General features: G+C 38.5%; 1 protein-coding gene across 1 annotated transcript; it reads left to right on the top strand.

Moving 5' to 3' along the window:
- Positions 1-240: 240 nt before the first annotated feature.
- Positions 241-22,318, top strand: scarf1 (scavenger receptor class F, member 1). The gene is made up of 11 exons (XM_062068105.1): positions 241-1,525; positions 1,626-1,687; positions 5,435-5,536; positions 7,500-8,040; positions 9,695-9,913; positions 11,231-11,359; positions 15,861-15,967; positions 16,042-16,153; positions 16,335-16,459; positions 16,531-16,668; positions 20,506-22,318. The coding sequence occupies exons 1-11, from the start codon at positions 1,425-1,427 to the stop codon at positions 21,528-21,530; spliced, it is 2,661 nt and encodes an 886-aa protein (XP_061924089.1). The 5' UTR covers positions 241-1,424; the 3' UTR covers positions 21,531-22,318.
- The last annotated feature ends 191 nt before the right edge of the window (positions 22,319-22,509 follow it).

Raw genomic sequence — 22,509 nt, 5'->3', positions numbered from 1 at the left:
GGAGGGTTGCTGGTTACTGGGGTTCAATCCCCACCTTCTACCATCCTAGTCACGTCCGTTGTGTCCTTGGGCAAGACACTTCACCCTTGCTCCTAAAGGCTGCTGGTTAGCGCCTTGCATGGCAGCTCCCGTCATCAGTGTGTGAATGTGTGTGTGGATGTGGAAATACTGTCAAAGCGCTTTGAGTACCTTGAAGGTAGAAAAGCGCTATACAAGTATAACCCATTTATCATTTAAAGTAACTTAAAATATCACATTTTTATATTTACTGTGGTCTGGAACAACATGGCACACAAACAACTATCAGAAATGCAGTCAATATTACATACAGATAATGTGTTATGAGACATGCAAATATAAATTAAATACAAAGAGGACATAAGTAAAGGAATTTAAATAAGCTCAAATATACAAACAAACGAGGCATAATGATGCAATATGTACATTTAGATAGCCTAAATAGCATGTTAGCGTGGATTAGCCATGCACTGACCAAATATGCCTGATGAGCACTCCACACAAGTCAATAACATCAACAAAGATCACCTTTGTGCATTCACGCACAGTATAAAACGTTTGGTGGACAAAATGAGACAAAGAAGCAGTGGCATGAAACACGTCTTTCTGTGGCAGCGTTGGAGAAACTTATACATGTAAACAAACTATGGTGAGTTCAAGGACCGCTGCAATTAGTGGGACAAAACGGCGCTTGCCAAATACTCATCAGTGAAGCATGTTTGATACAAACAGTGGGATTCCTAACAATTAGGAAGGTTTGTGTCATGTGTGTCAGAAACCATATTAAAACAAAAAATATATTTTCTCCCCCATTTTTTCCCATTTTCATACATTTTTGAAAAACCTCCAGGGAGCCATTAGGGCGGCGCTAAAGAGTGGCATGCAGCTCTAGAGCTGCGCCTTGCCGACCCTTGACCGAGGGGTAGTTTGGGTCAGAAACACGCACAACCCAGATATCGAGACATGGCGCCATTGGATTTTACGTGAATCGGTGCCAAAAAAGTACCGGATTCGGTACCCATCCCAACTCATTAATTATTATTGTGCACTACTTTCTTTTCAAAAAAACAACACACTTTCAAGGCATTTTTCACCTCCTAATGAGGCTGTCTTCATCATCATCTCCTGGAGGAGACACGTGTGTGTGTACAGTACGATGTGTGCGAGCCCATCTTTAAAAAGCCCCTTCTGGCTGAATAGAAGGAAGTTCCTTCAGCTTCCCCAGGAAATGGGAAGAGGAAACCCGGTGGCTGCGACCCTTGCATTACTGCCACAAAGTGACTTGCCGGAGAGGGACAGAATGAGGCTCTCTCCCCCTCTCGGGAAACAGAAACTTGCGAGAAAATAAAAAGAAGCCCAGAGCAAATTACACTCCCAAAGTGGACACTGCGAGATATTTGCAGAAGATGAAGCATCTTCTTGGGGCTTTGACCGCTTTGTGCTGCTGTTGGCTGTCCTGCTCACACACACTGGATGCTGCTGGGAGGAACGTGTGCCACAACCCCAGGTACACATCTACTTTGTTCACCTTCTAGACAAGTCCTCTTCTTCACTCTTCACTTTTTATCTTAACACTTTTTTTTCTTTTTTTTTAAACATCCACTCAGGGACCCCTCCGCCCTGATCTGCTGCCCCGGCTGGCATCAGGTTGGAAAAGAGTGCACGATACGTGAGTGTTGCTATGCTATAATATACATCAGGGGTGTCCAAACGTTTTCCACTGAGGGCCGCTCACACATGTTAACCCCCCCCTCACAGTTGTCTTCCGTTCTTTTGTTTATTTAAAAAAAATAAAAAATGTTGGGCACCTAACGATTCAATCCGATTCGGATTCCTGGGGTGACAATTCGATTCAGAATCGATTCTCAATTCAACATGATTTCTCGGTTCAAACCGGTTCTCGCAATGTATTATTTGAGCAGAGGTCACCAATAGGGATGTCCGATAATGGCTTTTTTTGCCGATATTCCGATATTGTCCTACTCTTAATTACCGATACCGAAATATACAGTCGTGGATTTAACACATTATTATGCCTAATTTGGACAACCAGGTATGGTGAAGATAAGGATCTTTAAAAAAATGAAAAATAAATAAAACAAGATAAATAAATTAAAAACATTTTGTTGAATAAAAAAGAAAGCAAAACAATATAAAAACAGTTACATAGAAACTAGTAATGAATGAAAATGAGTAAAATTAACTGTTAAAGGTTAGTACTATTAGTGGACCAGCAGCACGCACAATCATGTGTGCTTACGGACTGTATCCCTTGCAGACTGTATTGATATATCCATCCATCCATCCATCATCTTCCGCTTATCCGAGGTCGGGTCGCGGGGGCAGCAGCCTAAGCAGGGAAACCCAGACTTCCCTCTCCCCAGCCACTTCGTCCAGCTCTTCCCGGGGGATCCCGAGGCGTTCCCAGGCCAGCCGGGAGTGTCCTGGGTCTTCCCCGTGGCCTCCTACCGGTCGGACGTGCCCTAAACACCTCCCTAGGGAGGTGTTCGGGTGGCATCCTGACCAGATGCCCGAACCACCTCATCTGGCTCCTCTCCATGTGGAGGAGCAGCGGCTTTACTTTGAGCTCCCCCCGGATGGCAGAGCTTCTCACCCTATCTCTAAGGGAGAGCCCCGCCACCCGGCGGAGTAAACTCATTTTGGCCGCTTGTACCCGTGATCTTGTCCTTTCGGTCATAACCCAAAGCTCATGACCATAGGTGAGGATGGGAACGTAGATCGACCGGTAAATTGAGAGCTTTACCTTCCGGCTCAGCTCCTTCTTCACCACAACGGATCGATACAGCGTCCGCATTACTGAAGACGCCGCACCGATCCGCCTGTCGATCTCACGATCCACTCTTCCCTCACTCGTGAACAAGACTCCAAGGTACTTGAACTCCTCCACTTGGGGCAGGGTATTTTGTATTTGAATTGATATATATTGATATATAATGTAGGAACCAGAATATTAATAACAGAAAGAAACAACCCTTTTGTGTGAATGAGTGTAAATGGGGGAGGGAGGTTTTTTGGGTTGGTGCACTAATTGTAAGTGTATCTTGTATTTTTTATGTTGATTTAAAAAACCCCCAAAAAAACACAAAAAAAACCTGATACCGATAATTAAAAAAAACGATACCGATAATTTCCGATATTACATTTTAAAGCATTTATCGGCCGATAATTATCGGACATCTCTAGTCACCAACCTTTTTGAGCCCAAGATCCTTGGTCTCAGCCAAAAAGCAAGATCTACCCCTGTGTCAACTATGTTTTATATGTGTGCATAATAGGGTTGTACGGTATACCGGAATTGGTATAATACCGCGTTACTAATGAATCATATTCGGTACTATGCCGCCTCTAAAAAGTACCGGTGTAATTGCTGGTTTTACGAGCAGAGGAGCATGTTCGGCAGCGCACACTCACGGAGTACTTACAAGCAGACACAGTGTGTAGACAGAAAAGGGAGAATGGACGGATTTTGGCTTAAAACTGACGATAAAGGTGAAGTTATAACACTGAAACGCCCTCAGGAAGAGGTGCTGTAAGACATGGCTAGCTAGCTAGCGGCTAACATCCATCCGCAATAGGCAGTGATTTAGCTACTTCTAAATCACTAATCCTCGCCTCCATGGCTACAAATAAAGTAAGTTTCTTACAAGTATCATCCCTGCAGGACGAGGAATAGCTAAACATGCTTCAATACACACCGTAGCTCACCGGCGTCAAAATGTAAACAAACGCCATGGGTGGCTCTACACCTAACATCCATTGTAATGATACCAAGTACAGGAGCGCATCTAGTCGATACTACTATGGTTACATCGATATTTTTTGGCATCACAACATCTTCTTTCATTTAAAAAAAATGTATATTGTGTTTATAAACTCAGGTAATACGTCCCTGGACACATGAGGACTTTGAATATGACCAATGTATGATCCTGTAACTACTTGGTCTCGGATTGATACCTAAATTTGTGGTATCATCCAAAACTAATGTAAAGTATCAAACAACAGAAGAATAAGTGATTATTACATTTTAACAGAAGTGTCGATAGAACATGTGAAAAGAGAAAGTGAGCAGATATTAACAGTAAATGAACAAGTAGATTAAAAACCCATTTTCTACCACTTGTCCTTAATAATTTTGACAAAATAATAGAATGATAAATGACACAATATGTTACCGCATATGTCAGCAGACTAAATTAGGAGCCTTTGTTTGTTTACTTACTACTAAAAGAAAAGTTGACTAATATGTTCACTATTTTATTTAAGGACAAACTTGCAATAAGAAACATATGTTTAATGTACCCTAAGATTTTTTTGTTAAGATAATGCCAATAATGCAATTTTTTGTGGTCCCCTTTATTTAGAAAAGTATCGAAATACATTTTGGTACCGGTACCAAAATATTGGTATCGGGACAACACTATACATATACTGTGTATATATATATATATATATATATATATATATGTCTTAATTAGATTATCCAAAAAATAGTGCTCGATACCGTGGTAGAGCGTAATATGTATGTATCCTCAGGAGATCTCCTGAGGATTGAGGAAACCCCTCATGAAACAGGCCTGTAGAGATGAAATAGTCTTGTGATTTTTTTCCCACACATATATATATATATATATATATATATATATATATATATATATATATATATATATATATATATATATATATATATATATATATATATATATATATATATATATATATATATATATATATATATATATATATAAATAAAAGTATATGTAAAGTGGAATATTCGATTTTCGAAGTAATTCAAGTCTTAAATAGGTCAATAATTCATTAATAGTTAATTAATAATTCATTGTTACTTTTTGAGCAATGACAGTTAAAAAAATAAATAAATAAATAACCACACAAAAATTCTTGGGGATCCAAAAGGGTCCTACTTGTAAAAATGGTAAAGTTGGTCTCTAGATTAACTTCAGATCTATCCGTCAATTGTACGTTTTTTATTGGAAGTTTGTTTTACGTTTTGTTTGTTTTTTGCTCTTTTTGTCAAGTAAAACACATTTTTTATGGCAAACACACAACATATGCAATATTTTTCAAAGTGGAATATTTGATGTGAAGTAATTGGAGCCCTGAATAGATCAATAATTCATAACAACATTGATTTTGATTCATTATTATTTTGGGGGAAATGACAGTTTTAAAGAAAGAAACAGCCTCCATGACAGCTTTGTGTTATTAGAGTCAACATTGCACCTTTTTCTTGTTATATTTCACCTCTTTGTATTTTTTCCCCACTGTTTCGTGCGTTACATTTTGTTTTTTAATATGATTTTTTAGAATTTGGACACGTCTGCTAAACATGGTTGCATATTGGTGTAACATACTGTAACATGCATGTGTGCAGCTCTGTGTGAGGGTGAGCAGGCCTGTCTGAAGAACGAGCTTTGTGTGCACCCTGGTGTGTGTCGCTGCCCTCCAGGCTTCTATGGAGCCCGATGTAAAACACGTGAGTTGACCACACACCGCTTTTAGGTCCTTTTATTCTTTCTTTCTAATGAAACTAACTAAATACTCATAGGCTTGTATACAGAGGTGGGTCGTAGTAGTAGTACTTCGTTACATTTACTTAACTAGTGTTTGGAAAAAATTGGACCTGTCAGCGTAGTTTTATTGTAACATTCTTTTAACTTGAGTATTTTTGTGAAGAAGAAACGCTACTTTTACTCCGTTACATTGAGTTTCAATATGATTGTTAAATTTATACATATAATTATTTATAATCTATTGATTAAGGCTTGCAAGCCTTCCTCTGGTGGGCACTGTCACATGACTGTCTTAGTGACCTTGGACTCCATTTTACCAATCAAAGGGAGCCTGGCGGTCACATGACTCCGTTTCACCAATCCCACGCAAGCTGTAGGGACGTGTGTTTTCATTCCACCAAACCCCTCTCTGACAACTTCCCTGGGTGTACTGTTGGTTCTTCATGTATATATATATATATATATATATATATATATATATATATATATATATATATATATATATATATATGTATATATATATATATGTATATATATATATATGTATATATATATATATATATATATATGTATATATATATATATGTATTAGGGCTGCAACTAACGATTAATTTGATAATCGATTAATCTGTCGATTATTACTTCGATTAATCGATTAATAATCAGATAAAATAGACAAACTACATTTCTATCCTTTCCAGTATTTTATTGAAAAAAACAGCATACTGGCACCATACTTATTTTGATTATTGTTTTTCAGCTGTCTGTACATGTTGCAGTTTATAAATAAAGGTTTATTTAAAAAAAAATAAAAATAAAAAAAAAAAAGCCTCTGCGCATGCGCATAGCATAGATCCAACGAATCGATGACTAAATTAATCGGCAACTATTTTTATAATCGATTTTAATCGATTTAATCGATTAGTTGTTGCAGCCCTAATATGTATATATATATATATATATATATATATATATATATATATATATATATATATATATATATATATATATATATATATATATGTATGTATGTATGTATGTATGTATGTATGTATGTATGTATGTATGTATATATACATATATATGTATGTATGTATGTATGTATGTATGTATGTATATATACATATATATGTATGTGTGTATGTATTTATGTATGTATATGTATATACATATATATGTATGTGTGTATGTATTTATGTATATATATATATATGTATGTATTTATGTATAGAAACAGTATATATATACATATGTATGTGTGTATGTATATATATATGTATGTATTTATGTACAGAAACAGTATATATATATATATATATGTATGTGTGTATGTATTTATGTATATATATATATGTATGTGTATATATATGTATGTATATATATGCACATATATATATATGTATGGATGTGTACATATATTTGTGTATATATATATGTATGTATATATGTACATATATGAAACTGAACATATATATATATATATATATATATATATATATATATATATATATATATATATATATATATATATATATATATATATATATATGGATATGGATATATATGGATATATACTGTATGTATATATATGGATATATACTGTATGTATGTATATGTACTGTATGTATATATATGTATATGTAAATATTTATATTTATATATATGTGTATGTATGTATATATATATATATATATATGAAACTGAACTATACATGTATATATACTGTATGTATATATATATATATATATATATATATATATATATATATATATATATATATATATATATATATATATATATATATATATATATATATATATATATATATATATATACACACACATAAATGTATATGTATATATATATGAAATATGTGTCCTAACTTCTATATTTTTAGTATTGTTGTTGTGTTCTTTTGTATTCCAGGTTGTCCTCCAGAGTTCTGGGCGTCAGACTGCCGCCAGGTGTGCCTGTGTCACCCACATGGCCGTTGTGACGCCGTCACCGGCGAATGCACCTGCAACCCCAACCGCTGGGGCCCCCTGTGCCAGTACCCCTGCAAGTGCACCCGCCACGGAAGCTGCCACCCCGTGTACGGGAACTGCACCTGCAACGAGGGCTGGTGGACGCCGACGTGCGCCAAGCCGTGCCAGTGCGTCCCCGGAGGGTCTGCGGGTCCCGGCTGTGACCAGCTGACAGGCCGGTGTCAGTGCCGCAGGGGTCACTGGGGGCTGAAATGTCCCGTCGCTTGCAACTGCTACCTGTCGCAGTGCAACCAGCGCACTGGCGTGTGCGAGTGCGACGCCGGCTGGTGGGGGCCCAGCTGTGACAGGCGATGTAACTGTGAGCTCGCACACAGTGACTGTGACATCGCTACGGGACAGTGCCTGTGCCACCCGGGGTACGAGGGCGACTTCTGCAACCTGCCGTGTGCGCCCGGGAAGTACGGCAGCTGGTGTAAAATGAGGTTTGTGTGAAGATGCTAACACATGTCATCATGTGATGCTAACACATGTCATCATGTGATGCTAACACATGTCATCATGTGATGCTACCACATGTCATCATGTGATGTTACCACATGTCATCATGTGATGCTACCACATGTCATCATGTGATGCTACCACATGTCATCATGTGATGTTACCACATGTCATCATGTGATGCTAACACATGTCATCATGTGATGCTAACACATGTCATGTGATGCTAACACATGTCATCATGTGATGTTACCAAATGTCATCATGTGATGTTGCCACATGTCATCATGTGATGTTACCACATGTCATCATGTGATGCTAACACATGTCATCATGTGATGCTAACACATGTCATCATGTGATGTTACCACATGTCATCATGTGATGTTACATGTCATCATGTGATGCTAACACATGTCATCATGTGATGTTACCACATGTCATCATGTGATGTTACATGTCATCATGTGATGCTAACACATGTCATCATGTGATGTTACCACATGTCATCATGTGATGTTACCACATGTCATCATGTGATCCTAACACATGTCATCATGTGATGCTAACAGATGTCATCATGTGATGTTACCACATTTCATCATGTGATGCTAACACATGTCATCATGTGATGCTAACACATGTCATCATGTGATGCTAACACATGTCATCATGTGATGCTAACACATGTCATCATGTGATGTTACCACATGTCATCATGTGATGCTAACACATGTCATCATGTGATGCTAACACATGTCATCATGTGATCCGAACACACGTTATCATGTGATGCTAACACACCTGATGCGATGCTAACACACGTCATCATGTGATGCTAACACACGTTATCATGTGATGCTAACACACCTTATACGATGCTAACACACGTTATCATGCGATGCTAACACATGTTATCATATGATGCTAACACACCTTGTCATGCGATACTAGCGCATGTCATCATGTGATGCTAACACACGTTATCATGCGATGTTAACACACGTTATCATGCGATGTTAGCACACGTCATCATGTTATGCTAACGTACGTTATTATGCAATGTTAAAACATGTCATACTGTGATGCTAACACACCTTATCATGCGATGCTAACATCTGTCACCATGTGATGCTAAGACGCGTAATTATGGGATGCTAATACCTGTCATCATGGGATGCTAACACGCGTGATCATGCGATGCTAACACCTGTCATCATGTGATGCTAACATGCGTGATCATGCGATGCTAACACATGTCATCATGTAATGCTAACATGCGTTAGCATGTGATGCTAACACAGGTTATCATGCAAGGCTAACGCACATTATCATGTGATGCTAAAACACGTTACCAGGCGATGCTAACGCATGTTAGCATGTAATGCTAACATATGTTATCATGCAAGGCTAACGCATTATCATGTGATGCTAACACACTTCGTCATGTGATGCTAACACATGTTATCATGCAATGCTAACACACATTTTTATGTGATGCTAACACACCATCATGTGATGCTAACACATCTTATCATGTGATGCTAACACACATTTTTATGCGATGCTAACGCATGTTATTATGCAATGCTAACACACATTATCACGCGATGTCAACTTTTGTCCTCACCTCTTCAGTTGTGGACACTGTAAAGACAACAAGCCCTGCTCCTCCACCGACGGCGCCTGCGCTGCCTGCGAGACCGGCTGGAATGGCACGCAATGCGACCGCCCGTGCCCGTCTGGTTACCATGGCGACAGCTGCCAAGAGCCCTGCCCGCGCTGCAGAAACAATGAGACTTGCGATCCAAAAAGCGGGAAATGTTGGCGATGTGATCCAGGATGGACAGGATCCAGGTGTGTGTGCCTTCCAATTTACTAAAGAAAACATTTTGATTGGTCACACACCCTATGGCTAAACTCTATGCGGTTGTGTAGAGCCGCAACCAGCAGGTGGCGCCACATGATCAAAACGACTCGACAACGTTTCAAAACACGGTCACAGCGATTTCAGGTGGTTGATAAGGTTTGATGTGTTGAAGTTTGATATTTTATTGCCTCCTCCCGTAATATTTGCAGATCCCTTTGTGTAAATAATAGCACTGCTGATGGGTATCGTTCACATACCGATACCCGGTACCTGGTACTTGACGGCACCCACGTTTGTGTGTGTGTTAATAGATATCGATTGTTTTTTTGGCAACTGTGGAAGTTGCTTCCTCGTAGTTCCACTGAAGACACGGCAAACAAGAGCCAAGCGTGCAGTTTTTAACAAAGGTTTTAATGTACATGTTTTTTTCAAAGTCTTTCTCCCCCAGAACGTGACTTTTCAGTCACGTCCGTATCCTCTCTGTACTTCTGCTCCCGGCCGCTTACTGTTAAAGACAACAGATGATTAGATTAACACGTACCACCTGTGAAATCTAATCACCTGCCAGCTGTGTCTCGCCGTCAGCACTGCCACGCCCCCGTCTGATGGTGCTCTGTCCTCAGCACCATGGACAGAGGCGGTGACTTTTGCTCCTGCAGGCAGCGCTGCCTGCATCTCCCCCCACAGCAACATTTTAAAAAATAGCTGATTATGTCCAGTTGTTATATCTGGTTTTATTATAACATTTCCGAGTCTCATTTGCAAGTACGACGATAAGTTTCCATTACAGTAGCAAGTCCAAAATGTTAGATAGTGTAAACTTTAGGGTGTGTTTACTAGTCAGTTCAGTCTTTGTGGCGCCCTAAAAAGTGTTAATACTATAAGTGTTGTACTATTTAAGCACCAGCTGTTTAATTGTAAAGTGCATCGTAGTTTTAGTTTTTTTTTAAACAAATGTGGAGATGATTAAATGGCCATGTAAAATGGCTAATGCTAATCAGTAGCATGTCAATAGCAAAGCCAATGCATATTAGCGTCAAACTAGCGCATTTTTGGAAAAGTGGTGCTTACGTTGGAGCGTTTTTTGAGTTTTTTGTAGAGCTACAGCACTGTTCGGGTAATCTCGCTTCATTAGATTAAAAAAAAAAATTAGCGATCAGAGCAATTTTTTCAATGTATGACATCATAATTCCTCACATCAGCCCGATAATGATCTGTATGATGTTGAACGTGCAGCCCTAAATTAGGTTATAGTTCCATTCTTTTCATTCATTCAAGTGAGTCATGGTGTTCTCGCTTGCCAGGTGTGAGGAGGCCTGCCCTGACAGGACGTACGGAGACGCCTGCCGCTTCCTGTGCAGCCCCTGTTTCCACGGCAATTGCCATCACGTGACAGGAAAGTGTGTCTGTCAACCGGGCTTTCAGGGAGAGAGGTGAGCAGTGTCAGTGCGGTGCAGATGATAAGGGCCAAAAGCTGACTGCATGTATATATATCTTTATATATATATATATATATATATATATATATATATATATATATATATATATATATATATATATATATATATATATATATATATATATATATATATATATATGTATATGTATATATATATATATATATATATATATATATATATATATATATATATATATATGTATATGTATATATATATATATATATATATATATATATATATATATATATATATATATATATATATATATATATATATGTATATATATATATATATATATATATATGTATATATATATATATATATATATATATATATATATATATATATATATATATATATATATATATATACACTACCGTTCAAAAGTTTGGGGTCACCCAAACAATTTTGTGGAATAGCCTTCATTTCTAAGAACAAGAATAGACTGTCGAGTTTCAGATGAAAGTTCTCTTTTACTGGCCATTTTGAGCGTTTAATTGACCCCACAAATGTGATGCTCCAGAAACTCAATCTGCTCAAAGGAAGGTCAGTTTTGTAGCTTCTGTAACGAGCTAAACTGTTTTCAGATGTGTGAACATGATTGCACAAGGGTTTTCTAATCATCAATTAGCCTTCTGAGCCAATGAGCAAACACATTGTACCATAAGAACACTGGAGTGATAGTTTCTGGAAATGGGTCTCTATACACCTATGTAGATATTGCACCAAAAACCAGACATTTGCTGCCAGAATAGTCATTTACCACATTAGCAATGTATAGAGTGTATTTCTTTAAAGTTAAGACTAGTTTAAAGTTATCTTCATTGAAAAGTACAGTGCTTTTCCTTCAAAAATAAGGACATTTCAATGTGACCCCAAACTTTTGAACGGTAGTGTATATATATATATATATATGTGTGTGTGTGTGTGTGTGTGTGTATATATATATATATATGTGTGTGTGTGTGTATATATATATATATATATATGTGTGTGTGTGTGTGTGTATATATATATATATATATATATATATATATATATATATATATATATATATATATATATATATATATATATATATATATATATATATATATATATATATATAATAGGTGTACATATTGTATAAATATAATGAACATACAATTATTAATTAATATAATTGGATATTAAGAGTATGTGAAAGTTGGACTCCTATCTTGTTTACTTCTGTGACAACCTCCATAAAGTTTTTTTAATTCTAAATTGTTTTTATGGTGTATGGACGTTTTTTATAATATCTTCAAATTGTGTTATAATGTGTTATGTGTGACCATGTCTGTTGCTATTTTTTGTTGGTTTGATTTTTTTTTTTTGCACCATATATGTAAATGCATTGGGTAATATATGTGAATGCTGCACTTGGTTTGCATTTAAAGCATGATAATTGGTCATAGGCCCAAATGACTCATGTTGACCACAAGACGGTGATGAATCCGGAACATATACATTGACTTTTAAAATGAATTGAAATCTCCCTGTGGCCAGATTCCTTAATAAATTCACAAAGTCTCACAGGCCAAATTGAACACGCCCCCGGGCCGTAGTTTGGACACCCCTGCTATAGAGCTCAGAAAGGACTTGACAGTGTTGCACTTTATTAAAGGGAGGCATACGCTCACAATGGTGCAGCGTTATAATGCTGACATCATCAGGCCAGTCATCCTCATCGCATCATGATCACGTCATGGGCACAATTCCAGGAAGTCTGACTTGGTATGCGTACCAGGCACACTATCCCATATATTACTTTGAATTGATGTGCATGGTGGCAGGGTCCAGTTCTTGCACACTCAGCACCAATCTAGAGAGCTACTGAGGAGGAGTAGAACCAATATTTCACTGGTCATAATCAATAACCTCCATATGAAGCTTCATTTCAGTGTTTATTTCAGATAAACTACTTTTATTGTGAGCGATCATTGCAATTATATTATATTATAATGTACTGTATTTTATGGACCATAAAGCGCACTGCCGATGAGCGGGTCTAGTCAGGTTTATTTTCATACAAAAGGTGCACCGGATTATAGGGCGCATTAAAGGAGTCATATTATTATTTTTTTCTTCTAAATGTAAAACATTTCCTTGTGGTCTACATAACATGTAATGGTGGTTCTTTGGTCAAAATGTTGCATAGATGATGTTTTACACATCATCTCCAAGCCGCTTTCTGACAGTCGCTTCAGGATGCGCCGTTTTGTGGGCGGTCTTATTTACGTGGCTCACCTTCGACAGCGTCTTCTCCCCGTCATCTTTGTTGTAGCGGTGTAGCGTGCAAGGACGGGAGTGGAAGAAGTGTCAAAAGATGGAGCTAACTGTTTTAATGACATTCAGACTTTACTTCAATCAATAACGGAGCAGCATCTCCTCATCCGTGGCTCACTAGTGCAACAACAACGCCGGAAATGTGTCCCGTGAAAAAACATCCGACCGGAACTCTCTAATAACTAAAGTTCCTTGGGTGAATAATGTAAACTCACTACACCGGTATGTTTTAGTGCTTTCATGGCGAGTTTACTGACAGATATAAAATAACTTTACACTACTTTATATTAGATATGGCAACAGCGGAGGATGAATGTCCCATAACAAGAAGATGGAGAAAAAGAAGAAGCTTATTGACTATGAAGTCCCCACGGACTACAAAGGCAGACTCGCGCACATTTTCAGGACTTATGCAGATTCCAAATACAGATCAGCAGGTACCAGAAGGTAAGAAAAGTTGCTTTTGCACAATATTGCGAAACAAAACGCCAGATTATGTCTTACCTTAGACACACGCCATAATAATACTCCTATATTGAAGCACAGTACAATCCATCAAGTGGTGCGGCTTTACAGCTTACCAAAGTCGTACTAAAACATTTTTGATAGATTTTTGAGCGCCGTGTGTAATGTTCTATATTTCCAATGGAACATATAAATTCTTGGTGTTGTTTACTTGAGTCATATTGCAGTCTACACGTATCTCTTATGTGTGACTGCCATCTACTGGTCACACTTATCATTTCACCATGTACCAAATAAAATAGCTTCGAGGTCGGTAAGCACAACCAGAATTATTCCGTACATTAGGCACACCGGGTTATAAGGCGCACTGTCGAGTTTTGAGAAAATGAAAGGATTTTAAGTGCGCCCAGGGCCGGCCCGTGGCATAGGCCATATAGGCAAATGCTTAGGGCGCCATCCATCAGGGGGCGCCACGCCAGTGCCACAAATGTTGGAGAAAAAGAAAAAAGAAAAAAAAAGTTGGTACTATTATTTCTAAATACAAAAAATAATCCCACGTTAATTAAAATGCAAAGTAAAGCCTATTTAATAGAAATATAATTTGTTACAACATTACGCCCCCCCCCCCCCCCCCCCGCACGGTGCGCCCCCTCCCTTCCCGTATCATGACTCTTTTTGGACGTCACCACATCAAAAAATTAACACAAGATGTCAAAACGGCCAAAACTGTCAGGTGCCCAGGGAAGAAAAAATAGAAAAGAAGAGGAGGAGAAACGAGAAAAAGACAGAGGTAGCAGGTAGGTAACGTTAGCCTACATGAAATTATTTGTCTGTTACAGAATGTGATAGTAACCTGGCTTTTTAGCATTAAGCTAATGTTACATGATTCGGCAATTGCTAATAAATAAATAGCTAGTTCTGTTTTAACGTCGGGTTAATATTGTGGAGGGGGCTAAATTGTTATGGAAAATAATAATGTAACGTTAGGTAATTACAGTACTCCCACCTTACATTCCTCAGGGACATTTGTATTAGATCTTTTAAGCAGGTGTTTTTTGTTTACATTGTTATTGCCTTCTGGTTAGCTAATGTTTGGCCTACAGGTAATAGTCACTTTTCCACCCCTTTATATATTAGGTATAGTTGTAAGCCTAGTTGTTAAAGTGCACATCATTAATATTAATTAAGCAATATCACATGAGAGGGAATGCTGTTTTTTAATTTGAGCACTGCTGTGATTCGGTTAAAGATAATCATAACATAACATTCTCATATAATATGTTAATTTGCTTTCTTTAAGTAAAAAAAAATGTCAAAGACAAAGCTATTCGGTTTCTTGTGAGTATATACACTTCACTGCCGATGTGGGGGGGCGCCACCTAAAATCTTGCCTAGGGCGCCAGATTGGTTAGGGCCAGACCTGATTGCGCCTTATAGTCCGAAAAATACAGTAAATAAATAAACCTAAATCATACAATATAATACAATTAGTCAAGTTGAATCTGGATTTATGAACTTAATTGGTTCTTGAACAGGGTTTATAAATCGAAAAATAATGTCCCGCCTTTTATTAGTCGTTATATAGTTTGTCGCCAATATAAGAATGCTGTAGGCCATGCATGAGTCAGAGTTTAAATATAGAAGCCCTTTTTATATGCTGCGGTGAAATGACATCATTCTGTCTTTGCCTCATCCGTTTCAGTTGTAACAACAGTTGCTCCGCCCTGCAGTTTGGCCTCAACTGCTCCTCCGCCTGCGGCTGTGGCGAGGAGGTGGGCTGCCACCCGGTGACTGGTGTCTGCCCCAATAGTATGTCCCCCGCCATGCATCTTAAGCTTCCATTTGTACATGACTGACGTGCATTGTGTAAATGTGTGTGTCAGGTGGTCGAGGCGCTCTCCTGGCAGGCCTGTTGGTTCCTCTGCTCCTGCTGCTCCTCGCTGTCCTGTGCTGCTGTCTGTGTTGTGGAGGAGGTCCCGCTGATGAAAAAGACAGGTCTGGATCACATTGACATATTCAGTCTAAATTATGTTGCTGATAGGCTGGGAGAAGTCACATGGTGGTAGGACCTCACGTGCGGTAACCATGGCAACTTATACATGGTTCTACGGATTTGAAGAACCGTTCAAGTTTTCCTGTCCATTAGCCATCCCATAATAACCTTGATGCTCCGCAGAACGGGTGTGTCCGACGGAGGACTGTCAGTACGCATGAAATATCACGTCTACAGCGTCCTGGCTAACATCGGCGCCGCCCTCCCGTGCATCTCTGATTGGTCGTCCGGCCTCCCTCGTGTCACTGGTACGTGTTGTTAGTCATGTGACCACACGTGTCTTTTTCCACCCACTGTGTTGATGTCATGCTCTGCACAGTGTCTCACCATGACCCGGAGCTCACGTTCAACCACAGCTTCATTGAGCCTCCCTCCTCCGGCTGGGTGACTGAGGGCTCCTCCTTTGACAGTGATGAGGAGGATGGAGAGGCTCTCTACTGCATCCCACCTCGAGAAGGTAGTCAATATTAACGGACCAGTTGATTCATTGGGTCTTGAAGCAATTAAGGCAAAATGGAGCACACCGTTTGGCTACACAGCCAGCAGAGGCGCCGTTAACACATTTTGGGCCTGATCTACTCGGATCCAAAAAACAAGTGCTAAAAAAACATGTGCAAACTATAAAATTGTGTGCACTATTAGTGAGCGTGTTGCGGGTGATCTACTAAGACTGTGTGTACAATTGACAACAAGTGCAAAAGTGGGGCAGACCGCCCTATTTAAATGAGGAGTGTACACTGGCTGTCACCATGGAGACGACGTCATAGAATAGGATAGGATAGGTCTTTATTACATTGCACAAGTACAAAAAAACTTTGTTTTCAGCACAAACCCGTTCAAAATTAGACAAACAAACATTGTACAGGGTTACAGAACAGGAACGCTGATGGGTCGCCGCAAGGCGCCCCGTAAAAGATGGGGAAAAGGGTAAAACGCTGGGGAAGGATGAGTAGAAAAATACAATCTATACTGGGCTCCTAAGGGGGCCCAGTCTGGAGTGGGAAAAAACCTCTATAGTAAAGCACGTATACATATTACAACGTACATCTCGAGATATCTAGTAACAGAGGGAAGGGAGTGCGGGGTCATGGTGGTAGGCCGCAGCTCTCAGCCGCTGACCATCCTTTCATCACCCCTATGGGATTTGCGTCGAGGGCGTTGGATTTGGGGGGTGTGGTATGTATGTGTGTGGCGTATATTTTTGTGGATGCATGTTTGTGTGTAAGCCTGCAGTGTGTGTCTGTTCCGCGGCCTTGATGTCGTGCAGTCGCTAGTCCAAAGTCAACAACAACAAGTGTGTGTCCATGAGAGACAAGAAGGGAGTTTGTTACGTCTTCGCTGCACTGTCCTTCGGGAGAGTCTCGAAGCCAGGGAAAACAATCCAAGTTTTCATCAGTTTGGCCCGCGAGACGTCATGAGTTTTAATAAGGAATCTGGCCCCTGGAGTGTTTTCAAATTAATTTTAGATATCTGATTGGTGCAAATTTGCCGCATTTTTGTAGACATGACGACTAGATCAGGTCAATGACCAAGAATTGTGCGTTGAAGTTAAAATAGCACAGCATTTACTTCAATGGCCGATATAAACAACCTTCACTAGTCATGGCGCAAAGGCAACCAACATAAAAAGTCAACACACACGACCACACATAACACAACCTGCTCACTTATCTTTGAGGGTATTGTAAAAAAACATCCAAGCACCATTTAAAAAAACAAAAACAAACAAATAAACAAAAACATATATATATATATATACAGTGGGGCAAAAAAGTATTTAGTCAGCCACCCATTGACAATCAATGGGTGGCTGACTAAAGACTTTTTTGCCCCACTGTATATATATATATATATATATATATATATATATATATATATATATATATATATATATATATATATATATATATATATATATATATATATATATATATATATATATATATATATATATATTATATATATATAATATAATATATATATCATAATAGACTATTTACATTGTAGATTGTCACTGAAGGCATCCAAATTATGAATGTATTTAACAAAAAAAGGTGAAATAACTGAAAATATGGTTGATATTCTAGGTTCTTCAAAATAGCCACCCTTTGCTTTGATTACTTTTTTGCACACTCTTGGCATTCTCTCGATGAGCTTCAAGAGGTGGTCACCTGAAATGGTTTTCACTTCACAGGTGTGCTTGAAGCTCCTCGATATTACTATGTATACACTCTGTTGTGTCACATTCATAGTTACTTGTTAAATGTGTGTTGTGGATGTACATGTATGTATATATATATATATATATATATATATATATATATATATATATATATATATATATATATATATATATATATATATATATATATGTGTATATATATATATGTATACATATATATATATATATATATATGTATATATATATATGTGTATATATATATATGTATACATATATATATATATATATATATGTATATATATATATATATATATATGTATATATATATATATATATATATATATATATATGTATATATATACATATGTATACATACTTATATATGTATTTATATGACATAACATTTAATAATAACATTATTATTATTATTATTAAACATACAGTATGTAATAAGAGGGGTGGGAGTACATAAGTTTTTACTTCTTCTCACTCCTTTTCGGATATGTTTACATTAAATGTTTATTTTCATTTCTTGTTTCTTTTGCTTTTTATTATTACTATTATTATTATTATTATTATTATTGTTTTTGTTATTCATTCTTGAATGGCTTTTTTGTTGTTTTTTTTCAAAATGTGTTGTTTTTGTTTTGTCTACATATTCGAAATAAACATGAAAATGAAAAATGAAATGAAAATATAGTTATGAAAGTAAAGAAAATACATTAAATGAGAAGGTGTGTCCAAACTTTTGGCCTGTGTATATATATATATATATATATATATATATATATATATATATATATATATATATATATATATATATATATATATGCAGGCCCAATGTGACCCCCAAGTCAAAAAGTTTGGACACCCCTGGCTTAGCAGATCAGCTTTGCGTGCGCTATCAAGGTTGCAGGTGTTTTAGTACACGCAAACCTTAAATATATAACGCCTATGCAGATTATTCTGCTCAAAAATATCATGTACTTTAGTGAATTATATTTATATAGCACTTTTCTCTAGTGACTCAAAGCACTTTACATAGTGAAAACCCAATATCTAAGTTACATTTAAACCAGTGTGGGTGGCACTGGGAGCAGGTGGGTAAAGTGTCTTGCCCAAGGACACAACAGCAGTGACTAGGATGGCAGAAGCGGGGATCAAACCTGGAACCCTCAAGTTGCTGGCACGGCCACTCTACCAACCGAGCTATGCCGCCCCTTTATTGTTGGGACCCTCCCTTTAGGAGGGAGGGGTCCACCCAGATTATTTAATTCTACTCTAGAGAGGACCGAGCCGTCTAAAGTTCAAAGCGCTCTCTAAAATGGTCGCCCTCACCACATGCTTTTTGTCCAAGTTGAGATCAAAACTGAAAGTTAACTTCTCGTTCCTGGCACCTCTTCTTCCGAAACCTAAATGAGATAGAATGTGTGTGTTAAAAGATAGAAAACATGTTATGTCCTTGAATATTGTTAGAATAATTGTTTCTAAATTATCACAAAAAACTTTGTGTTACATTGAGTTCTGTCAAGTAAGAAGACAAAAGCTGTCTTTGAAACCTACCAAGAGGAAGGCTCGTAAAACTCCACTGTGTAAGGGGGAGAGCCACATGAAGGGTTTTCTGTTTTCTCTCATGTATGGTAATCAACAGAAGGATGTTGTTCTGGCCCAAGGACTTCAAAGCGGAGAGATGACAGGATCTGCCCAATTTCCAGACGAACTCTTTTTGAAGTATTTTACGAACTCTTTTTGAACAATTTTATGGACCTCTTTTTGAACTATTTTATGGAACTCTTTTTGAACTATTTTACTAACCTTTGTCCTTTGGAAGCAGTGGTGGCCATGTGGTCGGGGAGGGTCCAAAATAAAAGAAGGAGGCATGCCATCTTTTGGCAGAGCGTGCTAAGATACTGTACAAGGGTACAGTGTAAAGGCGACTTTCCTCAATATATTGAGTCCAAATTGAATTCTGTCTCTGTTTGATTCTTTGCCTCTTGTCTTGTTTAATAGATGTCATCAGTGTTTGAACCTGACAAATATCATGTACTGTACATGTACAGTTCATTCTGTCCCAACATTGTTTTTCAATGCACTTTTCTTTGTCTTGGACAGACATGCCGGGCATGGAGGGCAGCCACTTCCAGGAGATGAGCTCCAAGTGTAACATGCTCTTAGACCCGTCAGGCTTCAGCAGCGAGGACATAACCTCCCCCTTCAACATCCCCCGCACTTCCAGCATCGCCAAATCCAAGCGTCCGTCCGTCTCCTTCGCAGAGGGTACCCGCTTCAGCCCCAAGGAGAGGCGGGGCTCGGCTCAAGACCCCGCCTCTCTGACGGGGAACCCTCGCAAAGCCAAGTCGCCCTGGGGGGGTTTGATGCAGTCAGCTGGCGAGGAAGACGCAGGTGAGGGTGAGTTGGGGGAAGACGGAGTTCAAGTGACAGACAGCCAGGATCCGAGCTGCGAGGTTATAGAACAGGAGGATAGAAAGTCGGCTACGCGCACCGCATCGGGCCGAAGACGCACCATGTCTAACACCGCGGCGCATAAAATGGCTGCGTCTGCTCCCAATCATCCATCAGGAGACTCCGACAAGATCACCACGGTGTACGTGACAGTGGGTAAGGCGGGCCGGCCCGCGTCCAAGGCGGAGGCGAGCTCAGAAGGGCCCGTTCAAGCCATGCTGAGGCGACTTGGAAGCCTCCAGAGACAACGAGAGCAGGACCCCGGCAAGAGCAAAGCTAAGGAAGGGACGGAGGGGAAGGCCAAACCCCCCAGGAGGAAGCTCGGGGCTCGGAGGAGCGTGTGGGAGCAGGGTGGGCCTTCAGGAGAGGAGCCCGCCATCAGTAAACCCGTGAGGAGGAAACATTCCTCCCACAGTGTCCCTGACACGGCCGCGACCGACGACGAGGCGGAAAGCATCCCCCTCAAAAGACCCTTGTCGTCCATTTTGAAGAGCGTACCCGAGGTGGTCTCAGCCGCCAGAGGTCAGGCGGACGAGACCAGCGTGGGACAGACTTACCTGACTGTGGGACCAGCAGGGGGCGCTGTGACTGTCAGTGATGAAGGTGCAGTGGTGAGTGTGAAAGATGAACCATGCTATGAAAACATCATGATTACACACTCATTACCCACTTAAACAATACTTTACTGTATTGTAAGCTTGGGAGTACAAACTTACTGCATTTATGAAAGTTAAATTAACTTTAAAACACACAAACTTATATCAGGCGTCCTCAATTACATTTGTCCAAGGGACATACTTTTTCTCAGCAGATTCTATAAGGACTAGTATCCTAAAAAACATATAATATCCATACAAAAAGACAAAAAAACAATAAATACAAATAAAAAAATATATAAAATACCTATATTTCCTCTGATATATCCATCCTTCCATTTTCTACCGCTTGTCCCCTTCGGGGTCGCGAGGTGGGGGGTGCTGGAGCCTATCTCAGCTGCATTCGGGCGGAAGGCTGGGTACACCCTGGACAAGTCGCCACCTCATCGCAGGGCCAACACAGATAGACAGACAACATTGACACTCACATTCACACATATATAATATAACGTAAATAAAGATGCAATAGTTGAAAATGTAAACATTAGAAATGTCACAAAGAACAATACAAGTAGTTAAGGTCTTTATTCGTCAGACTTAACACATTGTTCATATTGCAAAATAGTCTGTCGCTTATTAAAAAACAAAAAAATATCATCTTTCATATATCCTTGCTGTAGGAATAAATCTACAGCATGTCATTTGGATGCATTGAACCATGTCATTTCTCCCAGTCAAAAATACAAACAACTTGAATAAAAGAAAACGTGTAGTACACTGAGATGTGGTTTTAATATATATTATGATATTATAATGATAATAATAATATATATGTGTGTGTATATATATATATGTATATATAAATGTACATATATGTATATATTTGTGTATGTATGCGTGTATATGTGTGTGCATATATATATGTATACATCCATCCATTTTCTACCTCTTGTCCCTCTCAGTATGTATATGTGTGTGTATACATGTGTGTGTGTGTGTATGTATATATATATATATATATATGTATGTATGTATGTATGTATGTATGTATGTATGT

This window comes from Entelurus aequoreus, linkage group LG13, assembly GCF_033978785.1.
Source record: "Entelurus aequoreus isolate RoL-2023_Sb linkage group LG13, RoL_Eaeq_v1.1, whole genome shotgun sequence".
NCBI lineage: Eukaryota > Metazoa > Chordata > Actinopteri > Syngnathiformes > Syngnathidae > Entelurus > Entelurus aequoreus.
This window is presented reverse-complemented; position numbering and strand designations above follow the sequence as displayed.